The sequence below is a fragment of the Dreissena polymorpha genome, chromosome 10, assembly GCF_020536995.1.
Source record: "Dreissena polymorpha isolate Duluth1 chromosome 10, UMN_Dpol_1.0, whole genome shotgun sequence".
Taxonomy (NCBI): Eukaryota; Metazoa; Mollusca; class Bivalvia; order Myida; family Dreissenidae; genus Dreissena; species Dreissena polymorpha.
The window spans coordinates 85,299,833-85,326,247 of record NC_068364.1 but is presented as its reverse complement, the minus strand read 5'-3'; the positions used below and the strand labels follow the sequence as shown (position 1 = coordinate 85,326,247).

Sequence of the window (26,415 nt, the reverse complement as noted above, 5' to 3'; positions counted from 1 at the left end):
TTGAAAACTGGCCCAACACGTTTGCTGAAATTTGACATGTTTATGGACAAGAACGCGATCTACACGATGGCATATTCATCATTTCTCGGAAAAATCTAGTTTTTTATAAAAAGACGAAAAAGTTGTGTTTTTTATTGCGCAATCGCTATAAACACGTGGCTTTGCCGGAAGTACATGTAGCGTTAATAGCAACCCAAAGACAATTCACCCCCAGGAGACAATTCACGCGCTAGACAATTCAAATTTTATTTTAAATATTTGTTTTCGTACCCAAAATATTTCGTACCCATATTTTTTTCGTACCCAATTTTTTTCCGTACACAAATTTTCTTACCAAATTTTTTTTCCTACCCAATTTGTTTTGGTATAATTTTTTCGAACCAAAAATTTTCGTACCCACTTTTTTTTCGTATGGAATGAGCGATATATTGGACGTCATCTATTGATGATGTTCAATTGAACAAATTATAATGGCGACTAAAATTCTTTAAGCTCCTGGTTATAGCCGTGATTTGACTCTTTTGGAAACTGGCCGATAACTTCTGGGAAAAATGAAGTTTTTGATAAAATGACGATAAAGTGGTTTTTTTATTGCGCAATCGCTATAAACACGTGGCTTGGCTGGAAGTACATGTAGCGTTTATAGCAACCCCAGGAGACAATTCACACACTAGATAATTCAAATTTGATTTTTTTTTCGTACCCAAAATATTTCGTACCCATATATTTTTCGTACCCACTTTTTTTTTCGTACCCACATTTTTTGTACCCCAATTTTTTTTTCGTAACCATTTTTTTTCGTACCCAAATGGGTTCGTACCCATTTTTTTTTCGTACCCACTTTTTTTGTACTAAATTTTTTTTCGTACCCAATTTTTTTTTCGTACCCAATTTTTGTTCGTACCCAATTTTTCCTACCAAATTTTTTTTCGTAACCAATTTTTTTGTACCCAAATCTTTTTTCGTACCCAATTTGTTCGTACCCAAATGTTTTTCGTTCCCAATTTTTTTCATACCCAAATTTTTTTTTTGTACCCATTTTTTTCGTACCCAAATTTGTTTCGTTCCCAAATTTTTTTTGTACCCAAATTTTTATTTGAACCATTTTTTTTCGTACCCAAATAGTTTTTCATACCCTAATTTTTTTCGTTCCCTATATTTTTCGTACTCTTATTTGTTTTCATAACCATTTTTTTTTCGTACCCACATTTTTTTCGTACCCAATTTTTTCGTACACAAATTTGTTCGTACCCAAATTTCTTTGTACCCATTTGTTCGTACTCAAATTTGTTTCGTACCCAAATTTTTTCGTACCTTATTTTTTATTTGTACCCATTTTTTTCGTACCAAAATAGTTTTTTGTACCCTTATTTTGTTTGTACCCTTTTTTTCGTACTCTAATTTGTTTTCGTACCCAATTTTTTATACGCCCGTATAAAATACGGGACGTATTATGTGAAACCCCTTGGCGGGCGGGCGGGGCGGCGGGCGGGCGGCGGGCGGAAGGCATCACTTTGTCCGGACTCTAATTCAAATTGTATTCATCCGATCTTCACCAAACTTGGTCAGCAGTTGCATCTAGTTGATATCTAGGCAAAGTTCGAATATGGGTCATGCCGGGTCAAAAACTAGGTCATAGGGTCAATAAGTGCATTTTCAAAGGGGCCACTTTGTCCGGACTCTATTTCAAATTGTATTCATCTGATCTTCACCAAACTTGGTCAGCAGTTGCATCTAGTTGATATATAGGCCAAGTTCGAATATGGGTCATGCCGGGTCAAAAACTAGGTCATAGGGTCAATTAGTGCATTTTCAACGGCGCCACTTTGTCCGGACTCTAATTCAAATTGTATTCATCCGATCTTCACCAAACTTGGTCAGTAGTTGCATCTAGTTGATATCTAGGTCAAGTCCGAATATGGGTCATGCTGGGTCAAAAACTAGGTCAAAGGGTCAATTAGTGCATTTTACTTTGTCCGGACTCTAATTCAAATTGTATAAATCTTATCTTCACCAAACTTGGTCAGTAGTTGCATCTAGTTGATATCTAGGCCAAGTTCGAATATGGGTCATGCCAGGTAAAAAACTAGGTCATAGGGTCAATTAGTCCATTTTCAACAGCGCCACTTTGTCCGGACTCTTATTCAAATTGTATTCATCCGATCTTTACCAAACTTGGTCAGTAGTTGCATCTAGTTGATATCTAGGTCAAGTTCGAATATGGGTCATGTCGGGTCAAGAACTAGGTCATAGGGTCAATTAGTGCATTTTCAACGGCGCCACTTTGTCCGGACTCTAATTCAAATTGTATTCATCCGAAACTTTTAAACAACTTTTTATCCTGCGTCAAAGTGGTATGGGGGTATAAGTCACATTCAGTGACAAAGCTCTAGTTCAAGTTGAATTCACCAAACTTGGACAGAGGTAGTATATAGATTATATATCAGTCAGGTCTGATTGGAGACATGCAACCGATTAACACATGCAATATTTTTATGCAATATTTTTATCCAGTTTTATTTTGCGATATTTTCATCGGGTTTATTTTTTTCGCGATTTTTGAAACGAGTTATTTTTAACAACATGTTTATTGGTAAGTTTCATTTTTCCTTCAATCTAATCATGATTTCCACAGGTACATGAGTTTTTCACTGTGCATGGGTACTATAGAAAGGCAACTGTTTATCATTGTCATCAACCTAAAATCAATTTTTATACGCCCGTTTTAAAAAAACGGGACGTATTATAGTTTCACCTTGGCAGCGGGCGGGCAGGTGGGCGGTGTCCACAGCAGTTTCCGCTCTCTAATTCAAATAGTTTTCATCCGATCTTCACCAAATTTGGTCAGAAGTTGTGTCTAGACAATATCTACATGTAGGTCAAGTTCAAATATGGGTCATGCCAGGTTAAAAACTAGGTCACGAGGTCACTTAGTGCATTTCAAGCATTAAGCATGATGTCCGCTTTCTAATTTTAGTAGTTTTCATCAAATCTTCACCAACTTTGGTCAGAAGTGGTGTCTAGATGATTATGAAGGTCAAGTTAAAATATGGGTCATGGTAAAGTTATCAAGTTGTCCAAAGCCTTAAAACGGGCGTATCTTGTGACAGTTTGGCACTCTTGTTTTTTTTTTTCGTACCCACATATTTTTTCGTACCAATTTTTTTTTAGAAATAATCGATTTTCAATTTTATTTCATCTCTCCACGCATTCCATCCCGCGAAACCCTTAAGGTGTCGCAACTCTAGTAATAATCGATTTTCAATTTGATTTCATCTCTCCACTCATTCCATCCCGCGAAACCCTTAAGGTGTCGCAACTCTAGTAATTATTCTTATATGGAATGAGTGATGTATTGGACGTCATCATTGATGACGTTCAATTGAACGAATGATAATGGGGGCTAAAATTCGTTAAGCTTTGTATAGGTAGTATAGCCGCGATTTGTGGGCCATGAAAACTGGCCCAACACTGTGCCTGAAATTTGACCTGTATATGGACCAGAACGCGATCTACACGATGGCGTATTCGTCACATCTGGGAAAAATCCAGTTTTTGATAAAATGACGAAAAAGTGGTGTTTTTTATTGCGCAATCGCTATAAAATGAGTTCTCGCCAGAAGCGTTAATAGCGTTAATAGCAACCCAAACACAATTCAACCCCAGGAGACAATTAACGCGCTAGACACTTCAAATTTGATTTTAAATAATACATTTTGCGATTTTAATCTCAAATTAATAAATAAGTTCATATTGCGTTTAACGTACGAAGCTGAACCCGTTTAGAAAATATTAACAACACAAACAAAAACAAACAACAGTTAAATTTCATTGATGTAGATACGGTAACCTGATTACATATCCACTAGCGTACACATAAAAAATAGTTCGCAAGTAAGCAACAAACAATCAAATTTAAACGCAAATAACTTAACAAGATATTTTAAAAAAAAATCGAGAAATCTATACTTAAAATTACAATTTCTGCACTAAAAACATTTAAGAGAGTCATTAAAACACATAATTTCGGAAGTATACAACCAACAATCAAAATGGCTGCCAATGAACATTCGAAAAGAACGCGAGAAAGTATTTACAAAATAACATCATCAAAAATTATTAAAGTGAACGCTACTTCGCTGTTTTTAAGATAAGTATACAATCAATTGAAAAACACTAGCATTTGACATAAACACACCCGTGGATATGGAAATTTTCAGCGTACGAAATTGCAGACATCATGCGGCTCATCTGGCCACATTTTGCGCTGTGTACGGTTGTTCAGAAAACTTGGTACATGTAAGTGTCATTGTGTTCTTGAATTTGTCCGATGAGTTGAATTTTATATACCATTACCATGCGAGAAAGTTTTCAAACACATTTATTTCTTACGAAACTTACCTTGAAAAATAAACAACACAAATATTAGTGGCACGAACTGGTAGTTGCACGAAACGACAATCAACCGTTAAAGTTCAAGGGCATAATTTGAATGGAAATACATGTGTTGAATATTGGATAAATTAATTGTTTTGCCGTTAAAAGGGTAAGTTTTTTTGGTTTGCTTTGCTTATTTTTTTTATCAAAACACAAGTTTTATTGTTTGATTTCTGTACAACAGTTAAGTTAACGTTATATCTTGAATTCATGATGTCGAAATAGAAGTCGGAATTTGCACATTTCGGACGTTGCTATGCAAGTTAGTTCTCGATAGAATATACTGTTTTACCTTTTCGCATACAGTTGTGCAGCTGTTTTCCATGTAATGATGCAATGTTTTACGTCTGGAATACCTCCCTCAATGATTATAAAATCATTAACTTCTCAAATTATAAGCATCGTCAACTTGACAAGGTTCTGTCAAGATTTTTTTATTTTATTTAATTAATAATTAGTAGAATATGTAAAGCTGAGTAACATTAATTCAGACTGATGTGTGATTAGGGCAGTGGTTCACCTAATTCTCTCATAGGTTGACCACACCACAATTGATATCAGTACAAAAACAAATAGCTTGTAATTATAATTGATTAATGTGAATGTTTAATTTATTTGTTTGCAACAATTTGGAACCTTTTGGTTTGAGCATTGTAAGCCTAGTGTATAATTGCCCCTTTGTTCAGCACACATGAATTGATATGAAATACATCTATATCTCGTGTGGAGTATTTTCATTTAAACTCTGGATTTTAATGACTACAAGTCGGTCGTGCAGTTAAATATGTTTTAAAGCATAGAAAGAATCCAAAATTATTTTGGATTTTGTGTTTGTCATGCATAATTTAAATTTTCATAGGAATAAAATAACTTACAGCGACAGGATTACGGCTTTGTTATAGTAAGCATTTGATACAAATGTTATTAAGAATTTGTGTGGTTGTAAATAAATTTTGAGAAATGGAACGCAAAAAAACACAGAAAATGGAAGTGCGTGCATATGTTACTGTATCGTGCAACTTTATTGTTTTAAGAATTGGATTAAAGTTTAAATTTAGGTAAGGGTGTTGCTTATACTAAATTAAGTTCTTTATGTCTCCTTTTGCTCTGATATGGTATGAAATGCGTATCTCGTGTAACGTAATTTCATTCAAACTCTGGATTTTAATGACGACAAGTCAGACGTGTTATTTTATTTAACAGTAAAATATTTTTTAAAGCATCAAAAGATTGTAAAAAATATTTCCGATTGTATTTTTGTCATGCATAATTTAATCTTCCATAAGAATAAAATAACTCGCTGTGTCAATATTTTGGCTTCCTTAATCATGTTTTAGGTAAGAATGGTTAGCATTTGATACATAGTGTGGTTTTTAATAATTTTGAGAAAGAGAAGGATGACCAGAATTGGAGGTTCATATCTTTGTAACTTTATTGTTTTAAGCAAAGGATAAAAGTTAAAATTGATGTACATGTAAGCGTGTCGTTAATACTAAATTTAGTTTTTTATGACTCCTTCGCTTCTGTATAGTATGAAATACATATCTCGTGTAACATAATTTCATGTAAACTCTGGACTTTAATGACAAGTTGGATGTACGGTTTCGTATATTGTGTTTTAGGTCAGAATGGTTAATATTTTATACTTTTATTATTAAAAAATAGTGTGGTTTTAAATAAATTTTGAGAAAGGGAAGGAAGAACAGAAAATGGAAGTTCATATCATTGTAACTTTATTGTTTAAAGCATTGGATTTAAGTTAAAATTGAGGTAAGCGTGTTGTTAATAATCAATTTAGTTTTTGCAGGGCTCGAATTTAACTTTTTTTTTCTACTTGCAAAACATTGCGAGCAGCTTTAATACCAACTCGCAAAATCAAAAACATTCTCGCAAATTTTGCTGGAAACATAATTTAGTTTCGTTTTTTTTTTATTCAACAGATAACTTTGCTTTATCTTTCGTATTGTTATTTCCATCTGTGGGCAAACAGAAACTAGTTATTTTTCGCTTCGACGCCATGTATGTTCAAGTTCAATGACCACGTGTGAATTAGTCGACTGTTTAACGTTATTTGTACCAATACCATCCTGGTATCTGTACTATAAGTATACTAGTCTATATACAAGGTGCGCCCATACGCATAAGGGTATTAGGACGTTCTATGACCTATGGTTTAGCGTTCATGACGTCAAACGCATTTAGCAATATTACTGTTTTTTTCACTATTTCTTTACTCGCAAAAAATTACTAGTGGCTTAAAACTTAACTCGCAATCGGTATTTTTCACTCGCATTATGCGAGTGTGCGAGTGTTAATTTCGAGCCCTGTTTTGTATGACTCCTTCGCTCTTGTAAAGTATGAAATACGTATCTCGTGTATCGTAAATTCTTTTAAACTCTGGATTTTGTGATGGCCTTTTGTCTGTCGTCTGTTGTTAGTCGTCAACATTTACCTTGTTAACACTTAAGAATGTAATGTATTGGGATTCAGAGATGTCTGTTCTGTTTCGAAGGTCATGTTAAAAATAAACTTACGGGATGTTTGCATATTTTAATACCATATAAATATTGTTCAAATCTATTTGTTGATAGATTTTAAATAGCTAACTTTCCTCTTACATGCCCTTGTATTTCAAGATAGAATACTTTCCTTCACAGAGGAAAGAGGTCTGAGTTTGAATCTCATGAGTGGGGGCTTCAGAGGATGATTCATTTTAAGAAAAATGATTATATTTGCTCAACTTTGTAAATGACTTAAAGCCACACACCTTAAAATTAACTGCATGGCATAGTAAATTTAAGTATAAATAAGAAACATATTTTTATCTTTGCCATTTAGAATATATCTGGTGATTACAAGGTAGAAATCCGTCTTTTTTGCGCTTTAAAACTTAAAAATAATCGCATTTGTCGAAATAGACGTATACGTCTACAAATCCTACTTTCGGTTTAAAAGCGGTACCGTTTGAACAATAATATATTACTTTCTAACTAGGCTATAGATTTAATTTTATCTATGCCAATTAGAATATATCTGGTGGTTACAAGGTAGAAATCCGTCTATTTTGCGCTTTAAAACTAAAAAATAATCGCGTTGGTCAAAATATGAGAATACGTATATAGAAATCCTACTTTCGGTTTTTAAATAAAAAAAATAATAAATTACATTCTAACTAGGCTATAGATTTAATGACAATTTTGCACACTTTCAAATTGCATCTTTATGTATTGATTAACATGTATTTCATTTCAAAGTGTGTGGCTTTAACCAAATAACTTTGAAAATTTCTTTTAAAGAATGAGGTTTCTGAAAATTCAATTATTGAAGAAACATTGATAAATTGAGGGTACAATAAGACAGCAAACTAAGAATAGACATCCATTTGAGGTTTTTTTATCAATTGAATATGCAAAGAAGAAATTAAATATCAGTAATACAAAAGCCTGTAGTATGTGTAGCGTGTGGTTTTTCTATCTATCTATATATTCTCAGTCAAATCCAAACTAGGCAAATATTTACTGGACAGTAGGTCCTGTAAAATGGGAAAAAATACAGGACCTCCTCTTTTTTTATAGGACCTACTGGCTACAGAATATAATAGTAAAATAACTTGGTTTCATTGCTGGGATCAAGGTGTTTATGATATAAAAATGATAAAATTATTGAATAGCTATTAATTTTAAGGTCACACATTTGTATCTGATGTTAAATAATAATACACGCCATACATGGTACTAGTCTTGTTTAGTTTAAAAAAAAAAATTTAAATGCTGAACGCATGTTAACAGTAAATATAAACAGGAATCGCTTCTTTGTAATATCTTAACTTTATAGGAACAATTTCCAAAACAAAAGTAGCTGATACTTGTTTCACTAAGCTACGCTTAGCGCGCATGTCAGGTATGAGTCTGGTCAGTACAGCCTAAACCGACAACGGCTTTGATAAATGACAACCGGCCTGTTTCATATGGTGTACGAACTGGTCCAAAACTATTCTAAACTGTCCCGGACGTTTATAAACCGTCCGAGACGGTTTGTAAACTGTCCCGGACAGTTTACTAAACTGTCCCGGACAGTTTCTTACTTTTGAACCGCTTGTGCGTCTGTAAACTGTACCGGGCGATTTATTTGTGGATTACAAACGGTCCGGGACAGTTTAGGAAACTGTCCGGGACGGCTTCCTGGAAACTGTCCGGGACGGTTTCCTAAACTGTCCCGGACGGTTTACAGGCATAAATTTTAGTACGGTATAGGTTCTTAAGAGGAGACAATCAATCAATCAGAACACTCGTAACACTTCGCATTTGTGTGCCATTTCGAAAGTGAGAATTTCCTTTTTAGTAACGTTTACTCGAGTGATTGTTCGATAATTTATCATTTGTACGCGAATATGGACAGAGATCGGTTTTTAGAGACTTGTCGGGATGTGTTTAATTCCATTACAAGAACTTTAGAGACAAATAGGTCCCTTGAGGTGATTAACTCCTCACTGACAAGATTGGGTGCTCTGGCTAGAAATGTGAACAGAATGACCACATAATATCCCGAGTTTACACCGTTACTCGACAGTTTCAGGGCAGCGACTGTAAAAGAAGAAAAATTCGTTACCAATGTCAGAAATACTTTGTGGGCAAATACATTTATTTCGAGTACTTAAAATATTCATTTTTAACTCTGGCGTTTTTGTCAGCAATGATTGATTGAATATTTTTAAAATCATGTTTTGTCCGAGAAAAATAGCGTCGCTCGAGATAACAACGATATTACATTACGACTTCTAAAGTAAAGCATTGTTGTAAGAAGTGTTCTGATTGGTTGATATAAATAATACCGTGTCGGACAGTTTAAACCGTCCCGGACAAATTACTAAACTGTCCCGGACAGTTTCAACCGTCCCGGATGGTTTATGCGCACGAACGGTCCAAAACTTTCCTAAACCGTCCTGGACAATTTGTAAACCGTCCGGGACAGTTTAGTATATTAATATTAAATACTTTGTTGGCAAATACATTTATTTCGAGTTCTTAAAATATTCATTTTTAACTCTGGCGTTTTTGTCAGCAATGATTGATTGAATATTTTTAAAATCATGTTTTGTCCGAGAAAAATAGCGTCGCTCGAGATGACAACGATATTACATTACGACTTCTAAAGTAAAGCATTGTTGTAAGGAGTGTTCTGATTGGTTGATATAAATAATACCGTGTCGGACAGTTTAAACCATCCCGGACAGTTTACTAAACTGTCCCGTACAGTTTAAACCGTCCCGGACGGTTTTAAACCGTCCCGGACGGTTTATGCGCACGAACGGTCCAAAACTTTCCTTAACTGTCCCGGACAATTTGTAATCCGTCCGGGACAGTTTAGTAAACTGTCTGGGACAGTTTACAAACCGTTCGGACGGTTTCTAAACTGTCCCGGACAGTTTAGAATAGTTTTGGACCAGTTCGTACACTATATATTTCTGCAGCTGAATCATCGGGCAGACGCTTGATAGAAATCAATAAACATTAACTTGATGATTAAGGTACTAATAACTATAATTAAAAATATTATTTTGACACCGTCAGCATTTATTTCATAGATGGCATAACACTTTAAAATAAAATAATTTCAACCATTACGTCTCATTTTCATTTCAAGCACTACATCTCATTTGTTGAAAAAAATAATTGTATATCTTCTTTCGGATAACCTATTGATTCGGATAAAAGAGCTAGAGCTCTCTCAAACATCGGTTCTTCTTGAATGCGTTCAGCTTTAATGAGTATATAGGTACAGCAATCATGCGATCAGTGCCAATATTCAAAAGAGCATGATATATAGACGATTTTTACCCTATTTGATTCGAGAATTTTTTTTTTTTCTTCATTATTTAGATTACACTTTTAAATCCATCTTATTCACACATCGCAGTGTTATATTCGCAAAATAAGGTAGCTGATAAATGAAGTCCTAGCTTAGGAGTGCATTTCAATCTATAGAGGTCAATGGTAACAGAGACCAATCTTGATAAAGATTTTGATATCGCAAGCTTGCATTTCGATCAAGCACTGTTTTATAGTTGGAGAATGTCAGGTCAAGATCAAGCTCACTTTTTGCTTTGAACATTTGGAAAAGCAGTTTCCACTTTATATTGAGTTTGGTTGGAGATATAGCACATAAATGGTGTGTGTACATAGATTACCTTACATGAAGACCTTGCTTTTAATCCAGGTCAGTTGGGTCAAGATCAGAGTCACTGGAACATAGAATTTAAAAAAGTGTTCAGATCAATAACTTTAGTTTATTGAGAAACTGTGCTTACATTTTGTGTGTATGTAGCTCACACGTATAACTAGCACAGGATAATCGGATTCCCCTTTGACCAATTTATTTGAGTTTAATTATACAGGCTCTTCAGCCATTTACAGCTATTGATCCTCAACCAATGATTACTGTATTTTATCTTCAAAATATGCATTATTACAAACAACATTCTAAGCAAAACAAATGAAAAATTCCTAATGTTTTTGTGCATTTCAGAAAAAGAAACATTTTAAAAGACATGTCTTCCGAACCTTGGCACCAGTTTTGTGGACATGGAGAGAATTTTTCCACCTGGAAGAATGGAGACTTCAGCCATTGTTTCGAGCAAATTGTTGTTGTGTGTCCTAGTTACATAATTCTGGCCATTACAAGTTCATTTTATATTGCTTCAAGCCAGAGTTCTTTCCGTGGGGTATACAAGTACTTGTCATTACCATGGTATGTCATAATAAGACTTGTGTTGACGATTCTGCTTACCTTTACAGCAGTTTTCATACCGATTGGTACAAAATATCTGAACAAATTTGAAGTGAGCTATTCAGATATAGTAACAACGTGTACAGTGTCATTTTCATGGCTATTGCATTGTTTTTATGTTTATCGGTTAAAGTATCTTGATTGGTCGAGCTGGCGTGGAGCTAAACCAATGATTGTTATGATGATACTACCATGTGTCTCTACAGCAGCACAGCTGCATACAAATATTCTTCAAAGATTAAATAAATCCCCATTGCAAAATTCAGTGGAAGAATATAGTGTTTATGTGTCCACATTTCTTCTGTTGTGCTACTTTTTGACATTAGTGCCAGGATCAGAACGGGTGATCGTAGAAGAAAATGATGTGTATTATAGGGCTATTAATGAAAGTTTTGAAGCTAGAAGCCCCTTATTAAGTCAACCTGGCACTAATTATAGGAGCATTTCACAAACAAGAGAAGCAACTAAAGTAGCTGAAGAAAATGTGAATTGTCTTTCTTGGCTAACGTTCCACTGGGTGCAACATATTCTGGCTAAAGGCGCCAGAAGGTCGCTACAGGGTGCGAGTGATGTCTTTATGTTGCCGGTGAGGCTTAGTACTGGACTGTTGTTCATGAAATTCACAACCATACTAACCGGAAAGTGTGACAGAAAACTAAGTAATAAATTAAATCCCTCTCTAAGCTCCAACATATCGTTGAGTTCAAACAGTGTAAGCACGGTACCAGATGTAGCATTTTCAAGACAACATGCGCCCAGAACTGTGCCTTTAGAACACGGAGAAAGTAAAATAGAACACGGAGAAAGTAAAATAACACTTTTCAAAGCTCTTAATAAAGCATTTGGGTGGGAATATTACCCTCTTGGAATTCTCAAATTTCTGGCAGATATATTAGGTGTTCTTGGACCAATCTTACTTAACCGGCTTGTTACATACATGGAATCAAATACCGAGCCTGAATCCCATGGCTACTGGTATGCTGTGGGGCTGTTTGCGGCCACTTTGCTGGGATCAGTCTGTTCTACTCAGTTTGACTACTACTGCAGTGTCATAGGCTTGAAAATCAGAGCTGCAATTATAACAACCATCTACCGAAAGTCTCTCTCTGTAAGCAATGTGAGTGCAGGTAAATTCTCGAGCGGACAAATCACCAACTTAATGAGCACAGATACAGACCGGATTGTGAACTTTTGTCCCAGTTTTCTCACATTTTGGAGCACTCCCTTTCTGATAGCATTTGGTGTCTATCTCCTTCATCAACAGGTTTGTGGTGCTATATCATTATGTAATACACCATGTACCCAGTAAAAACTCAAATATATTTAAAATGTTTATTTAGTAAAAAAAAAATCAAAATGAATAAGTACATTTACAGTTACATGTTTGAATTTTGACTGTCTGTTCTTGTTTTGTATGAATTGTGAACAATAACTTTTTTTTAAAGAAAGGCATTTCAAGTCAGTATGAAAGCCAGTTTTAGAGTTTATACTCAGTAAAAACTATAATTAGTTGTGATATATTTTTATTTTAATTGAAACCTTGAGATGAGTAGAATATGTCAGACATTGTTGTATTGTCAGTGCACCGGAAATGAATTCCATCATTGGAGCCTTGCTCTGGAAAACTGGGCTTAATGCAAGTGCATAAAGTGTCTTCCCAAATTAGTCTGCGCTGTCTGCACAGGCTACTGTAATCAGGGACGTATTCCGCTTTGTGTAATCTTTTGTCTAAAGAAAGTCTGTTATAAACAAAAATCCAGTGTTTGCTGAAAGTTTGGCCCCTGATTAGCCTTTGCAAACTGCACAGGCTGATCTTGGACTACACCATGAACATGAATTAAGCTGAGTTTTCCCAGAACGTGTCTCATATGAATCCTTTGTCTCATTCTTATTCAGGTGGGTGTGTCATGCCTTGCTGGTTTGGCCTTTGCAATCCTCCTGATTCCTATCAACCGCTGGCTCGCCATCAAGATTGGTCAGTTGAGTAAGGCCATGATGGAGCAGAAAGATAACAGAGTCAAGGTGGGCAAGATATCGTAGTAAATAAAATTGAGCCCCGTTGTGGGAAAAGGGGCTTAATCCATATACGAAGCTCTTTCTAAAATCAAGGCTCATCAAGAGGGTGATTTGGGAAACATAGTTCCCCTTAAACATTAGAACACTGGTATTTGTTTAAAACTTCTCAAAAAGGTTGGTACTGGTTTTCAGTAAAAACTTCACCTTAAAATTTCCAAACTTCCTTTTTCGAACAGACCCAGATTAGCCCTTTGGTATCATGGGAAACACATACAAAAAACAGCCAATCAGTAATATTGAAGTTGTTTTCTTTTACAAAAATTTTAGGTAAGTAATAAATTTTTATTTGGCATTATTTGTGCAAATTTCAGGTAATGAATGAAATTCTGTTTGGTATTCGAGTGGTGAAGTTCTACGCGTGGGAGGATCACTTTGAGTCCAAGATCAGACGTCTCAGAGACGCCGAGTTGAAGAGTTTGACTGGCATGAAGTACCTGGATGCCATGTGTGTGTTCCTCTCGGCCACAACGCCGGTTGTCATTTCCATTCTCACATTTACGACGTATTCTCTGCTGGGGAACCAGCTAACAGCTGCCAAGGTAGGAAAATATAATGCAATACTCTGTAAAAGCATTTGGAAGGGCACCATCAAAGTATAATATGCTGTAATATGTAAATGGAACAAAATGTAAATACCTTTATTTTTATTGTTATAAATTGAAATGAGAACTGGTTCAAAGTATTTTTGGTTATGTTAAATTCCCATTTGCACCACAATTGAAATAGTGGTCTTAATTAAAAACTTATCGTTATCTTATCTTTAAGTGGGTATCGAATCTTTAGTAAGTCTACTTGATCATGTTTATCACTGAACAAAAATTACAGTTCATAAAATGTTTACCGTTCACCCTTTCCAGCATTGATATGTGTAATCCCAACTCTATTGATTCCCCTATACATACAACTTTTACCAACTCTATCCTTTACCTCATAGTCCTGTATAATCACAGCTTTCATTAAAAAAAGCAAATTGATCGAGTCATAAATATATCGAAACTATAGTAATATTGTATGGTAATGGAAACAGATTCTTGATATACGTAAGGTTACATATCGCCTTTTAGATTAACTTACAAATACTAATTATGGAAACCTTATTGTTGAGATTGTGTAGAAACAAGACCCAACTCTGGAACAATTCCAAGCATTCCCATCAAACCAGATGAAATTGTATCTGATCTGGAGATTTGGGCCTGTATTCACCCTTTCTTAGACTTGAGAATGAAGACTTATAACCAAGAAAATTTGTCCAGCATTTGAATATATACAGGCTTCCACTAGTGATTATTTCATTAGCACAATGTCTACTTTAAGAATGATGCAGAGTTTTAAAGGATATTTTTTTATTCTGACACCTAAGTCTATGAATTTTTAGGTGACTACGTCCCCAAATTGTCAGATTAGTTTTTACCTATTTATTTAAGCTCGATTGCATTGAACGCCTTAGGCTTATTTGAAACCCTCAGGAGTCCGTTTCCTGGTACTGGAACCATTACTTGGTGTCTTTTGCGGAGATCTAAAGAATGCGCCTAAAGTGGGGATCTGACCTGTGACCTCCTGGTAGCAAGGTGGACAAAGTGTCAGATTGTGACGTTTGTAATTGTCAAATTATGTGGCAGTGGTGTAGTGGATATGGTGTCCGCCTAGCAATCGGGAGGTCACGGGTTTGATTCCCACTATGGGAGCATTCCCCATTGACTCTTAGTTCTGGTTCTAGTGCCAGGAAACAGCGCGCGATTGTTTCAAATAAGCCTTTAGCTTTATATGCAATCGAGCTAAAATAAATAAGCAATCAAACACAAAGCAACGTATCATTTGGTTTTGAACAAATTATATCCAAGCCAGAAATCTAAGAGTATTACCATATCAGTTATGTGTTATCTAAATCATCATAAGATTTTGAAGACCTGTGTATGCTAAACATGCTGAAATCAACACCAACCAAATGTGCCATGCAAAATCATAGTTCCAACATGCACATACACATGTTCCCATTCAGGTGTTCACGAGCCTGTCGTTGTTCTTGATGCTGATCAGCCTACTAAATGCCTTCCCGTGGTTCCTCAATGGGCTAATGGAGGCCTGGGTGTCCATGCAGAGGGTCCAGCAGTTTGTGGCCTTGCCTGACCTTGACCTTGAACTCTACTACTCATCAAGTGAAGGTAAGTATTAAATAATCAAATGTATGTTTATTGATTGATTTTAAAGTGACTTAAAATATATAGCAAATAGACAACCTTTTAAAAAAAAAGAGCTTGTATGGGCTATGTACAAGAGTCTCCAACATGAAAAATGGATGCTCTAAGCGATTTGCTAAAATAATTCACAATATGTTCAGCTGGTAATTTGAACTTATTGTTTGTTAGCAAGGTCATAGAAAGGCACTAAAAGAACCATGTTTTGGAAAAACTGGACTCAAGGCTTATGCTTTAAATGTTGTCCGATATAAGCCTGTGCAGGTTGCACTGGCTAATCAGGGATGAAACTTTCCCCATGTATGGAATTTTTCATTTGAAGGAAGTCTTCTCAAAATAAAAATCCAGTTTTGACGGAAAGTGTACGCACTCTGCCTAACATCTATGTCCAAATATTATATCTAAAATTATATAGAACATTATGCACATGCATTAAGCCCTGTTTTCCCAGAATTAGGCTTATTTAGTGCCTTCCCATGACTTTTGGAGCCCCTTGCAAACAAACAATATGTTCAATATTATCATCTTAACATAATGTTAAGTTCTGTAGTAAATTGTTTCGAGCATCTGTTTTACACCTTGAAGACTCTTGTTCAATACCCATTTATTCTCATAATTTTTCAATTGTAACTATTTGCATTATTTTCCAATATAGTTTAATTTACAGAGAAATCAATCAATAAACAAATTAATATATTAATAGCAAATAATAATGCCCATACGTTTAGTAAGCCATATAAATTTAACTTGGCATTAACAGCCAAATATACACAGTCAGAGAGTCCTTTTCTATTTTTCCTGGAAAAAGTGGTAGCTTTTATTTGCATTAATATTCTACTGTTTATTTTTTTAAATTTATTTCTTTATATATGTGTTGTATTCTTGGGACTGCAAACAAATGTTTGGCCACATTTATATTCGCCTCTTCATATGTGACAGCAGCTGAGATTTAAATGATTCAGGGTCCTAGCTTAATACTGATAGAATTTAGTTTGATTTCAGACCAGGTAATAATATCCATGGGGCTATTAATTGAACTTTGCTTGTTCAGGCACAGGCTAATCAGGGATGACACTTTCCTATTTATGGCAGTTTTGTCATAAAGGAAGTTTTTGTTTGGCAAAAATCCAATTTAGGGCAAAAGGGTTGTCCCTGATTAGCCTATGCAGACTGTTTAGGCTAATCTGGGACTACACTATATGTACATGCATTATACCAGCTTTTCCAAGAGCAAGCCTCATTTTTAATTTTTGTCTGAAAAGATAACAGTGTCTACCTCTATTTAAAGTGTTACCAGATGACTGTGTCCTGCAAATACAGGATGCCGAGTTCAACTGGAAGGTGGCGGCTGAATCTGGCCATAGGGGCCACTCAAGCTCTGCTGGAGTTCATAAAGAGAACAGTGAAGTACATGTGAATAACATGGAAATAGAAATATCTCAAGAAGAGTTAGGGGAGACAACTTTTAGTTTAGTGGATCTCAACTTTCGTGTACTTAAGGTAACTGTTTCTTGAAGGGTATGCTTTTTATGCCCCCCGGATCGAATGATCGGGGGTATATTGTTTTTTGCCTGCCTGTCTGTCTGTCATTGTATGTGTGTGTCTGTGTTTCTGTCCCAAAACTTTAACCTTGGTCATAACTTTTGCAATATTGAAGATAGCAACTAAATATTTGGCATGCATGTGCATCTCATGGTGCTGCACATTTGGAGTGGTGAAAGGTCAAGGTCATCCTTTAAGGTCAAAGGTCAAATATATGGCTTCAAAGAGGCGCAGTAGGGGGCATTGTGTTTCACAAACACAGCTCTTGTTTATACAGCACTGGTACATTTGTACCCATCTTTATATAATTGCAAATTTTTATGTCCCCCACTATAGTAGTGGGGGACATATTGTTTTTGCCCTGTCTGTCTGTTGGTCTGTCTGTTGGTCTGTCTGTTGGTCTGTTGGTCTGTTTGCGCCAACTTTAACATTTTGCAATAACTTTTGCTATATTGAAGATAGCAACTTCATATTTGGCATGCATGTGTATCTCATGAAGCTGCACATTTTGAGTGGTGAAAGGTCAAGGTCAAGGTCATCCTTCAAGGTCAGAGGTCAAATATATGTGGCCAAAATCGCTCATTTTATGAATACTTTTGCAATATTGAAGATAGCAACTTGATATTTGGCATGCATGTGTATCTCATGGAGCTGCACATTTTGAGTGGTGAAAGGTCAAGGTCAAGGTCATCCTTCAAGGTCAGAGGTCAAATATATGTGGCCCAAATCGCTTATTTTATAAATACTTTTGCAATATTGAAGATAGCAACTTGATATTTGGCATGCATGTGCATCTCATGGAGCTGCACATTTTGAGTGGTGAAAGGTCAAGGTCAAGGTCATCCTTCAAGGTCAGAGGTCAAATATATGTGGCCCAAATTGCTTATTTTATGAATACTTTTGCAATATTGAAGATAGTAACTTGATATTTGGCATGCATGTGTATCTCATGGAGCTGCACATTTTGAGTGGTGAAAGGTCAAGGTCATCCTTCACAAGGTCAAGGTCATCCTACAAGGTCAAACATCGTATAGGGGGACATTGTGTTTCACAAACACATCTTGTTTAATTAGATTATTACTCGTAAAATAGACATATTATTAAACAGTTAAAGATTTAATTGTAAGATTATTCTGTGAATTTGTTTTATGAACAACCCAACCTACCTATTGAAAAACTCCTGACCCAAACGATTGTACACATTATTTTTTGTGTGTGAAATTTATGAATTAAAATGTCTGATTTTAATTTGCAATTTTTCAATGACTCTGTAACAAATTTGTCTTTAAATAGAGTTTGTAAACATTTAGTCCCTATCTTTCCCAACTTGTTCGAGGTTGTTGTCCTGAACACAATTGATTTAGTTTTCTTCTATACCCAAAAGGTTTTGCAAATGAACTCATCTTTCCCATCATTAGGGCCAGTTTGTAGGAGTGATAGGTAAAGTTGGCGCAGGGAAGAGCTCTCTACTCAGTTGCCTATTGGCTGAGATGCACAGGGTGAGGGGTCACATCCGAGTGAATGGCCTTGACCTTGGATTCGCCATAGCAACCCAGGAGCCATGGATACAGCATGCCACTGTGAGGGATAACATCCTGTTTGGGAGCCCATTTAACAGTGTGAAGTATGAAAAGGTGATTGATGCCTGTGCATTGACGGAGGATCTTCAGGTTGGTGTGATCTTTCTAGATTTGTTCAGGTAATTTGTCTGATTTTATTGCTTAATGTAATGCTTATATTGATTCAAAAGTACCAAAATATTTATTTTTTTAAGTCTGTGAATTTTTAGTTAAAAGGCTAATTTGAAAGAATAAGAAATTATATAAATGCATTTTAGTTTCTTTTGTGAGATGGACTTAAGGATTTACACACAAGCATAATGTGTTTACAGCAACATGAAGGTATAAATTGAGTTGTGTCATGGGAAAATAGATCTTATGTGGCCAGCGAAGCTCCAAACCAGCTTTCATATTCACCCTGTCCGCTATAAAGTCATGCAAGGTTTAGCAAATCACAGGCTTGTCTGGAGCATCTCTGGCGGCATATGAAAAAAGACCCATTTTCGCATGATGCTGCTCAATAAGGCAGAGACAAGAAGGTGAAATAGATTGTGAGGTGGCGACATTCATTAGGGAATGTACTTTAAAAATGAATGTTTAATGAGTAAATTGGGACGGTGCCATTTATGTTAGAATTTGAAATGTCATGAATATCAAGAACCTAATACATCTTGTTTGCCAAATGCAGATATTACCAGCTGGGGACATGACGGAGGTTGGAGAGAATGGAGTGACCTTGAGTGGAGGTCAGAAGTCACGGGTGGCACTGGCAAGGGCTGTGTACCAGGTAAGACTAACAACTGTGAGACTCACATTTCTAGGGATATGACACGAAAGGTGGAATACTGGCTCTTGAGTTATCTGCATTTAGCCTTTTTTACAGGTTATGCTCACTTTCGTATCATCCAACATTTATTGATAAGCTTTTGTGATCGCCTTTTGTCCATCATACGCTGTCTGTCTTCTATGTTATTATTTACCTTGTAAACACTAGTCGATTATTGTCAATCTTTATAAAACTTGTTCAGATAATTAATTTTGTACCAATGATGTATTGGCCAAGTTTGAAACTTGGTCAAAATTTAGGTCACAAGGTAATGTAAAAGCTTGTTACCACACTAGAAGTCACATTCATAGTTAAATCCTCATGAAACGTGGTCAGAATATTTGTTCTCAGCTTAGTTTGATAATTAGTCTTGTTTGTTAAAAAAAGCATGTCTGCCCACAGCAGAGGCAGTTTTCCTTAATTCATGTACAGTAAGTGTTGTCCCAGATTAGCCTGTGCAGTCCTCATGTACAGTAAGTGTTGTCCCAGATTAGCCTGTGCAGTCCTCATGTACAGTAAGTGTTGTCCCAGATAAGCCTGTGCAGTCCTCATGTACATTAAGTGTTGTCCCAGATAAGCCTGTGCAGTCCTCATGTACAGTAAGTGTTGTCCCAGATTAGCCTGTGCAGTCCTCATGTACAGTAAGTGTTGTCCCAGATAAGCCTGTGCAGTCCTCATGTACATTAAGTGTTGTCCCAGATAAGCCTGTGCAGTCCTCATGTACAGTAAGTGTTGTCCCAGATTAGCCTGTGCAGTCCTCATGTACAGTAAGTGTTGTCCCAGATAAGCCTGTGCAGTCCTCATGTACATTAAGTGTTGTCCCAGATAAGCCTGTGCAGTCCTCATGTACATTAAGTGTTGTCCCAGATAAGCCTGTGCAGTCCTCATGTACATTAAGTGTTGTCCCAGATAAGCCTGTGCAGTCCTCATGTACATTAAGTGTTGTCCCAGATAAGCCTGTGCAGTCCTCATGTACATTAAGTGTTGTCCCAGATTAGCCTGTGCAGTCCTCATGTACAGTAAGTGTTGTCCCAGATAAGCCTGTGCAGTCCTCATGTACATTAAGTGTTGTCCCAGATTAGCCTGTGCAGTCCTCAGAGGCTTATTAAGGATGACATTTTTAATGCATTTACAAGATTTTTTTTAAAAAAGGGACTTTGTTTAAATAAAAATTTCTTAAAAAGCGGAAAATGTCGTCCCTGATTAGCCTTTACAGACTGCACAGGCTAATCTGGGTCAACACTTTTACGCAAATGCATTAAACCCTGTTTTCCCAGAGCTCAGGTCATATATTTTCCCTTTCACAACATCACCTTGACACAGGACAAGGACGTGATACTGCTGGACGACCCTCTGGCAGCGGTTGATGCTCACGTGGCACAGCATCTGTACCAGCGGTGCATCATGGGATTGCTGGGTGGCCGGACACGCATTCTGTGCACGCACCACACCAAGTTCCTCAGCAAGGCTGACATGATCATAGTACTCGACAATGGGCGCATTGTAAAAACAGGTACATAATGGAGTTATATTCAGTCTACATATACATTGGCTTCGTTCTTGGCTTAATGCATGTGCGCAAAGTGTTGTCACAGATAAGCCTGTGCAGTATGCTCTGGCTGATCAGGGACGACACTTTCTACCTTAAGTGGATTTTTGTTTCTGAAGTGATTTCCTTTAAACTTATAAAATTTCATAAAATCGTAAAGTGTTGTCCCTGATGAGCCTGCATGGACTGCACAGGCTGATCTTTGATTTCATTTAACGCATATGGATTCAGCCCAGTTTTCACCAAGTGGGGCTTATTTGATCACTTGAAAGTTTTCTATGCAAACTGACAACAATTTTTGTTAAGAAGTTTTGTTAAAAGTCAGTATTGGTTTTGTAAACTTTTTTAATTAACTTTTTATGCCCCTGGTAGGGTGGCATATAGTCCATATAAACGGACTCCCAGAGCCTTTGATAATTTTTGCTATGGCGGCTCTAGCAGCCCATTGGGCTATAAAGCTTAGAGTTGAATTATTGCAACTAGGGTGGCATATAGCAGTTGAACTGTCCGTCAGTCAGTCAGTGTGTCAGTCTGTCTGTCCGTCCGAAAACTTTAATGGCCATAACTTTTTCAATATTGAACATAGCAACTTGGTATTTGGAATACTTGTGCATCTCAAGGAGCTGCACATTTTGAGTGGTTTAAGGTGAAGCTCAAGGTTATCCTTCAAGGTCAAATGTAAAATACATGTATATGGCGTCTGTCCGTCCGTCCGAAAACTTTAACATTGGCCATAACTTTTTCAATAGTCAAGATATCAACTTGATATTTGGCATGCATGTGTATCTCAAGGAGCTAAACATTTTGAGAGGTGGAAGGTCAAGGTCATCCCTCAAGGTCAAATGTCAAATATATGGCGTCTGTTCGTCCGAAAACTTTAGCATTGACCATAACTTTTTCAATATTCAAGAAAGCAACTTGATATTTTGCATGCATGTGTATCTCATGAAGCTGCACAATTTGAGTAGTGAAAAGTGAAGGTCAAGGTCATCCTTCAAGGTCAAATGTCAAATATATGGCGTCTGTCCGTTCGAAAACTTTAACATTGGCCATAACGTTTTCAATATTGAAGATAGCAACTTGATATTTTGCATGCATGTGTATCTCATGAAGTTGCACATTTTGAGTAGTGAAAGGTGATTGTCAAGGTCATCCTTCAAGGTCAAATGTCAAATATATGGCTTCTGTCCGTCCATCCGAAAACTTTAACATTGGTCATCACTTTTTCGATATTGAAGATAGCAACTTGATATTTGGCATGCATGTGTATCTCATGGAGATGCACATTTTAAAAGGTGGAAGGTCAAGGTCATCCTTCAAGGTCAAATATATGGCATCTGTCCATCCGTCCGAAAACTTTTACTTTCGCCATAACCTTTTTATGCCCCTGAAGGGTGGCATATAGTTTTTGAACTGTCTGTTCGTCCGTCAGTCTGTCCGTCCATTCGTCTGTCCGTCGAAAAACTTTAACATTGCCCATAACTTTTGCAATATTGAAGATAGCAACTTGATATTTGGCATGCATGTGTATTTCATGGAGCTGCACATTTTGAGTGGTGAAAGGTTAAGGTCAAGGTCATCCTTCAAGGTGAACGGTCAAGGTCAAAGGTCAAATTTTGCAATATTGAAGATAGTAACTTGATATTTGGCATGCATGTGTATCTCTTTGAACTGCACATTTTGAGTGTTGAAAGTTCAAGGTTAAAGGTCAAATTTTGCAATATTGAAGATAGCAATTTGGTATTTGGCATTCATGCATATCTCATGAAGCTGCACATTTTGAGTGGTGAAAGGTCAAGGTCATCCTTCAAGGTCAAGGTCAAAGGTCAAATTTTGCAATATTGAAGATATCAACTCGATATTTTGCATGCATGCGTATCTCGTGGAGCTACACATTTTGAGTGGTGAAAGGTCAAAGTCATCCTTTAAGGTCAAGGTCAAATTTTGCAATATTGAAGATATCAACTCTATATTTGGCATGCATGTGTATCACATGGAGCTGCACATTTTGGGGGTGAAAGGTCAAAGGTCAAGGTCATCCTTCAAGGTCAAAGGTCAAATTTTGCAATATTGAAGATAGCAACTCCATAGTTGGCATGCATGCGTATCTCATGGAGCTGCATATTTTGAGTGGTGAAAGGTCAAGATCATCCTTCAAGGTCAAGGGTAAAATATATGGCTTCAAAGCGGCGCAGTAGGGGGCATTGTGTTTCATGAACACAGCTCTTGTTTATTATTGTTCTGCTTTTATTAGTTTTTAATCTTACCATATCTTGAAAATTATATTTGAGACATGGTAAGAAATAATTATCAGAAGTTATAGTTAAACTTCAAAATATTTATGCTATAGTATTTAATAACGTTAATGTAACAAAATATATTAGACTGATGCAAAACAGAATATTTGCTTGATTTAGAATCATGAGATGCAAAGAACATGCATTACCGGGTATCCAGTTTTTTAGCTGCTCTAACTAAACTTGCTAATATTTTGCCCCTCCATCTCCTATACATTCCCTGTAGGTTTACCATCAGAGATCCTGGCATCCATTGACCTCAGCGTTGACACAAAGCGCCCGCATAGCTCCAAGGTCGCCACTGAGTCACGTGACCTCCAAGTCCCTGCCTTGACAGAGGTAGGCGGGGCCTTGGTGGGAGAGGAAACCAAGGAGACAGGCAGTGTGAGGTTTGGTGTCTACATGACTTACTTGAGAGCCATGGGCATCTGCCTGGCCGAAGCTGTGCTGCGGTCCCTGTTACTTATGCAAGGTAATCTGGTGTTAGGTATTTGTAGTGTCATTCTGCCGTATGCAAGCAGATGAAGGTAATCAGTTACTTGGTAGGGTAACATGTTTTCAAGCCTGCTTGCAATTAATTCAATATAGTCATCACAAAGTGGAGTATATTCTTAGTGATACGTTTAAACAGATAAGCTACCTGTTTCTACATCCTAAATACACATGTATACCAGTAACTCCATTTCCACTGTACTTACCCAATCTTTTTTATGCCCCAAAATGGAGCAATCAGTAAGCACATTATTAGTCTGTCCATCAAACCTAAACATCCAGCTGTTAGTTTGTTCATGTAACCAATGAAGAAATTCAAATGAAACTTCATATACTGATAGAAGGTGTGATCAAAAGTGCATGCAAGGACCAGAACTCTCTTGGGGATATACAGAGTTGTTGCACTTTAGTCAATACTTTTGCAGGGCAAAACCCCTTTAGTATGGAAAGTTTGGAAATAAAACTTTATACATTAACAGAGGACATACAAGGTAGTGCATAGTACAAGAACCACAACTTTGTTGTCTTTTTATTTCATGTTCTCGTATTATATTTTCAAGTTTTCATCTTTTTCTTTTTTCTTTAGTCCTTTTTAGCTCTACTATTTTATATGAAATATATATAGTGGAGCTATCCTACTCACCCCGGCGTCGGCGTTTCTGTGCCGTGCCGTTAGCGTGCAAATGTTAAAGTTTTCGTACTTCCCCAATTATTTTCATTGTCCCTTGACATATTGCTTTCATATTTTGCATACTTGTTAACCAACATGACCCCAACCTATAAACAAGAGCAGACAACTCTATTAAGCATTTTGTTATAATTATGGCCCCTTTTCCACTTAAAATATGCAGCAAATGTTAAAGTTTTCGTACTTCCCCATTTATTTTCATTGTCCCTTGACATATTGCTTTCATATTTTGCATACTTGTTTACCAATATCACCCCAACCTATAAACAAGAGCAGACAACTCTATCAAGCATTTTGTCATAATTATTGCCCCTTTTATACTTAGAATATGCATATTATTGATAAATCTATGTTAAAGTTTGCGTACTACCCCAAATATTCCCTATATCCTTTGACATATTGCTTTTATATTTTGCATACTTGTTTACCAACATGACCCCAACCTTTAAACAAGAGAAGACCACTGTATCAAGCATTTTTACATAATTATGGCCCCTTTTACACATAGTTAATTGAACATTTTGCTTAAATTGCCATAACTTCTTTGTTTATGATCACATTTTATTGTAATATTGACAAAACAACACCTGAATACCACAATGGATTCCACCAAAAACAATACCCCACGCCCCTACCCAGAATCCCTTCCAACCCCCAAGCTCCCCACCCCCCATTTTTTTTTCTTTTTTTAAACATCATCTAATAAATTACCAACCCCACATTATACCCCCTCTAACCCCCCACCCCCCCCCCCCCCCTAACTCCCCCAATTTTTTTTAAACATCATCTAATAAATTACCACACCCCACATTATACCCCCCTCTCAACCCCCCTACCTCCCCCAAATTTTTTTTGTTTTCTCCTTTAATTATTTTTGAAAGACCGTCTAATAAATGACCACACCCCACATTATACCCCCTCTCAACTCACCCCCCCCCCCCCCCAAAAAAAAATTTGTTTTTCCTTTTTTTTATGTTTGAAAGATCGTCTAATAAATTTTTGAATATGAACAATTTCCCCATGATGGCTTACGTTATAATGTCAAGCACTCGAATAGTCGAGCGCGCTGTCCTCTGACAGCTCTTGTTGTCTTCTCTTGTGAAGTGTATCTCAGGAAATATTGGATGATTCAAATGAAACATCATATAATTAAGGTTTAAAGAGAAAGTTCAGTGTACAAGAAATATAAATCTCTTCAGGAGTTATTGCCCTTTAGCAAATTTCCTTATACAGAGCATAGGTACGATAGTATAAAAAATATTTTAATAAAACTTTGTACATTGATAGTGCACATTAAGAGGAAGTGTGAGCTTTAATACAAAACGCAAGTCTTTATCCTTAATTTTCGACTTATTGCAACTTGTGGGTTTTTTATAGTCTGTTTTGTTGTGTGGAGCAAAGTTTTGCAAGTATTGAAGATATGGAAATGATTCTTCATATAGAGATAGTGGCTTAAATGCTGGGTACAAGATAATGACTATCTGCTCCATATTTTTATTTTCAAGTAAGGAGCATAAATTAATAAATGTTGAAGGGATTAAAATAATTTTTAATTTTTTGAAGCATTACACTATTAGTATGAAAGGGAATCTTACAAAAAATCTGATAATGTAAAAGAACATTTAGGAGCAGTCGAGTACAAATATCATAATCCTTTAGTATTGCAGAGTTGTGGCTCTGTGTTGATTTTCTGGTTTTCATACAATAAATAAAACTTGTCTGTTTTTTCATACTTTGATGGTCATGGTCACGCTTTTGGGTCAAAACTATATTTTAGGGCCATTTGGAACTTATAGTGACAGCACTTGTTGCTTGGTACATTTAGTGCTTAAAACTATTCTTACTAACCCTTTGCTACATTTTATCCTGTGCAGCAGTAACCGGGTAATAAACATGAATTGTATACTTTCATTGATGATTCTGTTATATCATAAAGAAATGCTGCCATAAAATGGAAACTCATTTGAT

At 36.4% G+C, this 26,415-nt stretch overlaps 1 protein-coding gene and 1 long non-coding RNA gene across 11 annotated transcripts in view; both read left to right on the top strand.

Moving 5' to 3' along the window:
* The first annotated feature begins 1,511 nt into the window (after positions 1-1,511).
* LOC127847430 (uncharacterized) lies at positions 1,512-2,605 on the top strand. The gene is made up of 2 exons (XR_008033962.1): positions 1,512-1,632; positions 1,789-2,605. It is a non-coding gene; the product is annotated as an uncharacterized LOC127847430 (long non-coding RNA).
* Positions 2,606-4,054: 1,449 nt separating this feature from the next.
* The window catches only part of LOC127847409 (ATP-binding cassette sub-family C member 10-like), a 67,964-nt gene continuing 45,603 nt past the window's right edge, over positions 4,055-26,415 (top strand). For 6 of the 10 annotated variants that reach the window (XM_052379288.1, XM_052379285.1, XM_052379286.1 and 3 more), the window contains exons 1-10: positions 4,055-4,299; positions 10,963-12,487; positions 13,120-13,245; positions 13,611-13,838; positions 15,299-15,461; positions 16,783-16,994; positions 18,455-18,706; positions 19,284-19,382; positions 20,745-20,934; positions 23,494-23,739. In XM_052379288.1, coding sequence (XP_052235248.1) covers positions 4,241-4,299; positions 10,963-12,487; positions 13,120-13,245; positions 13,611-13,838; positions 15,299-15,461; positions 16,783-16,994; positions 18,455-18,706; positions 19,284-19,382; positions 20,745-20,934; positions 23,494-23,739 — 3,100 coding nt within the window. In that variant the 5' untranslated portion in view covers positions 4,055-4,240. Of the gene's footprint in view, positions 4,300-4,411; positions 4,547-10,962; positions 12,488-13,119; positions 13,246-13,610; positions 13,839-15,298; positions 15,462-16,782; positions 16,995-18,454; positions 18,707-19,283; positions 19,383-20,744; positions 20,935-23,493; positions 23,740-26,415 lie in introns of those variants that run through there. The other 4 variants (XM_052379287.1, XM_052379291.1, XM_052379281.1 and 1 more) reach the window with 2 other exon arrangements.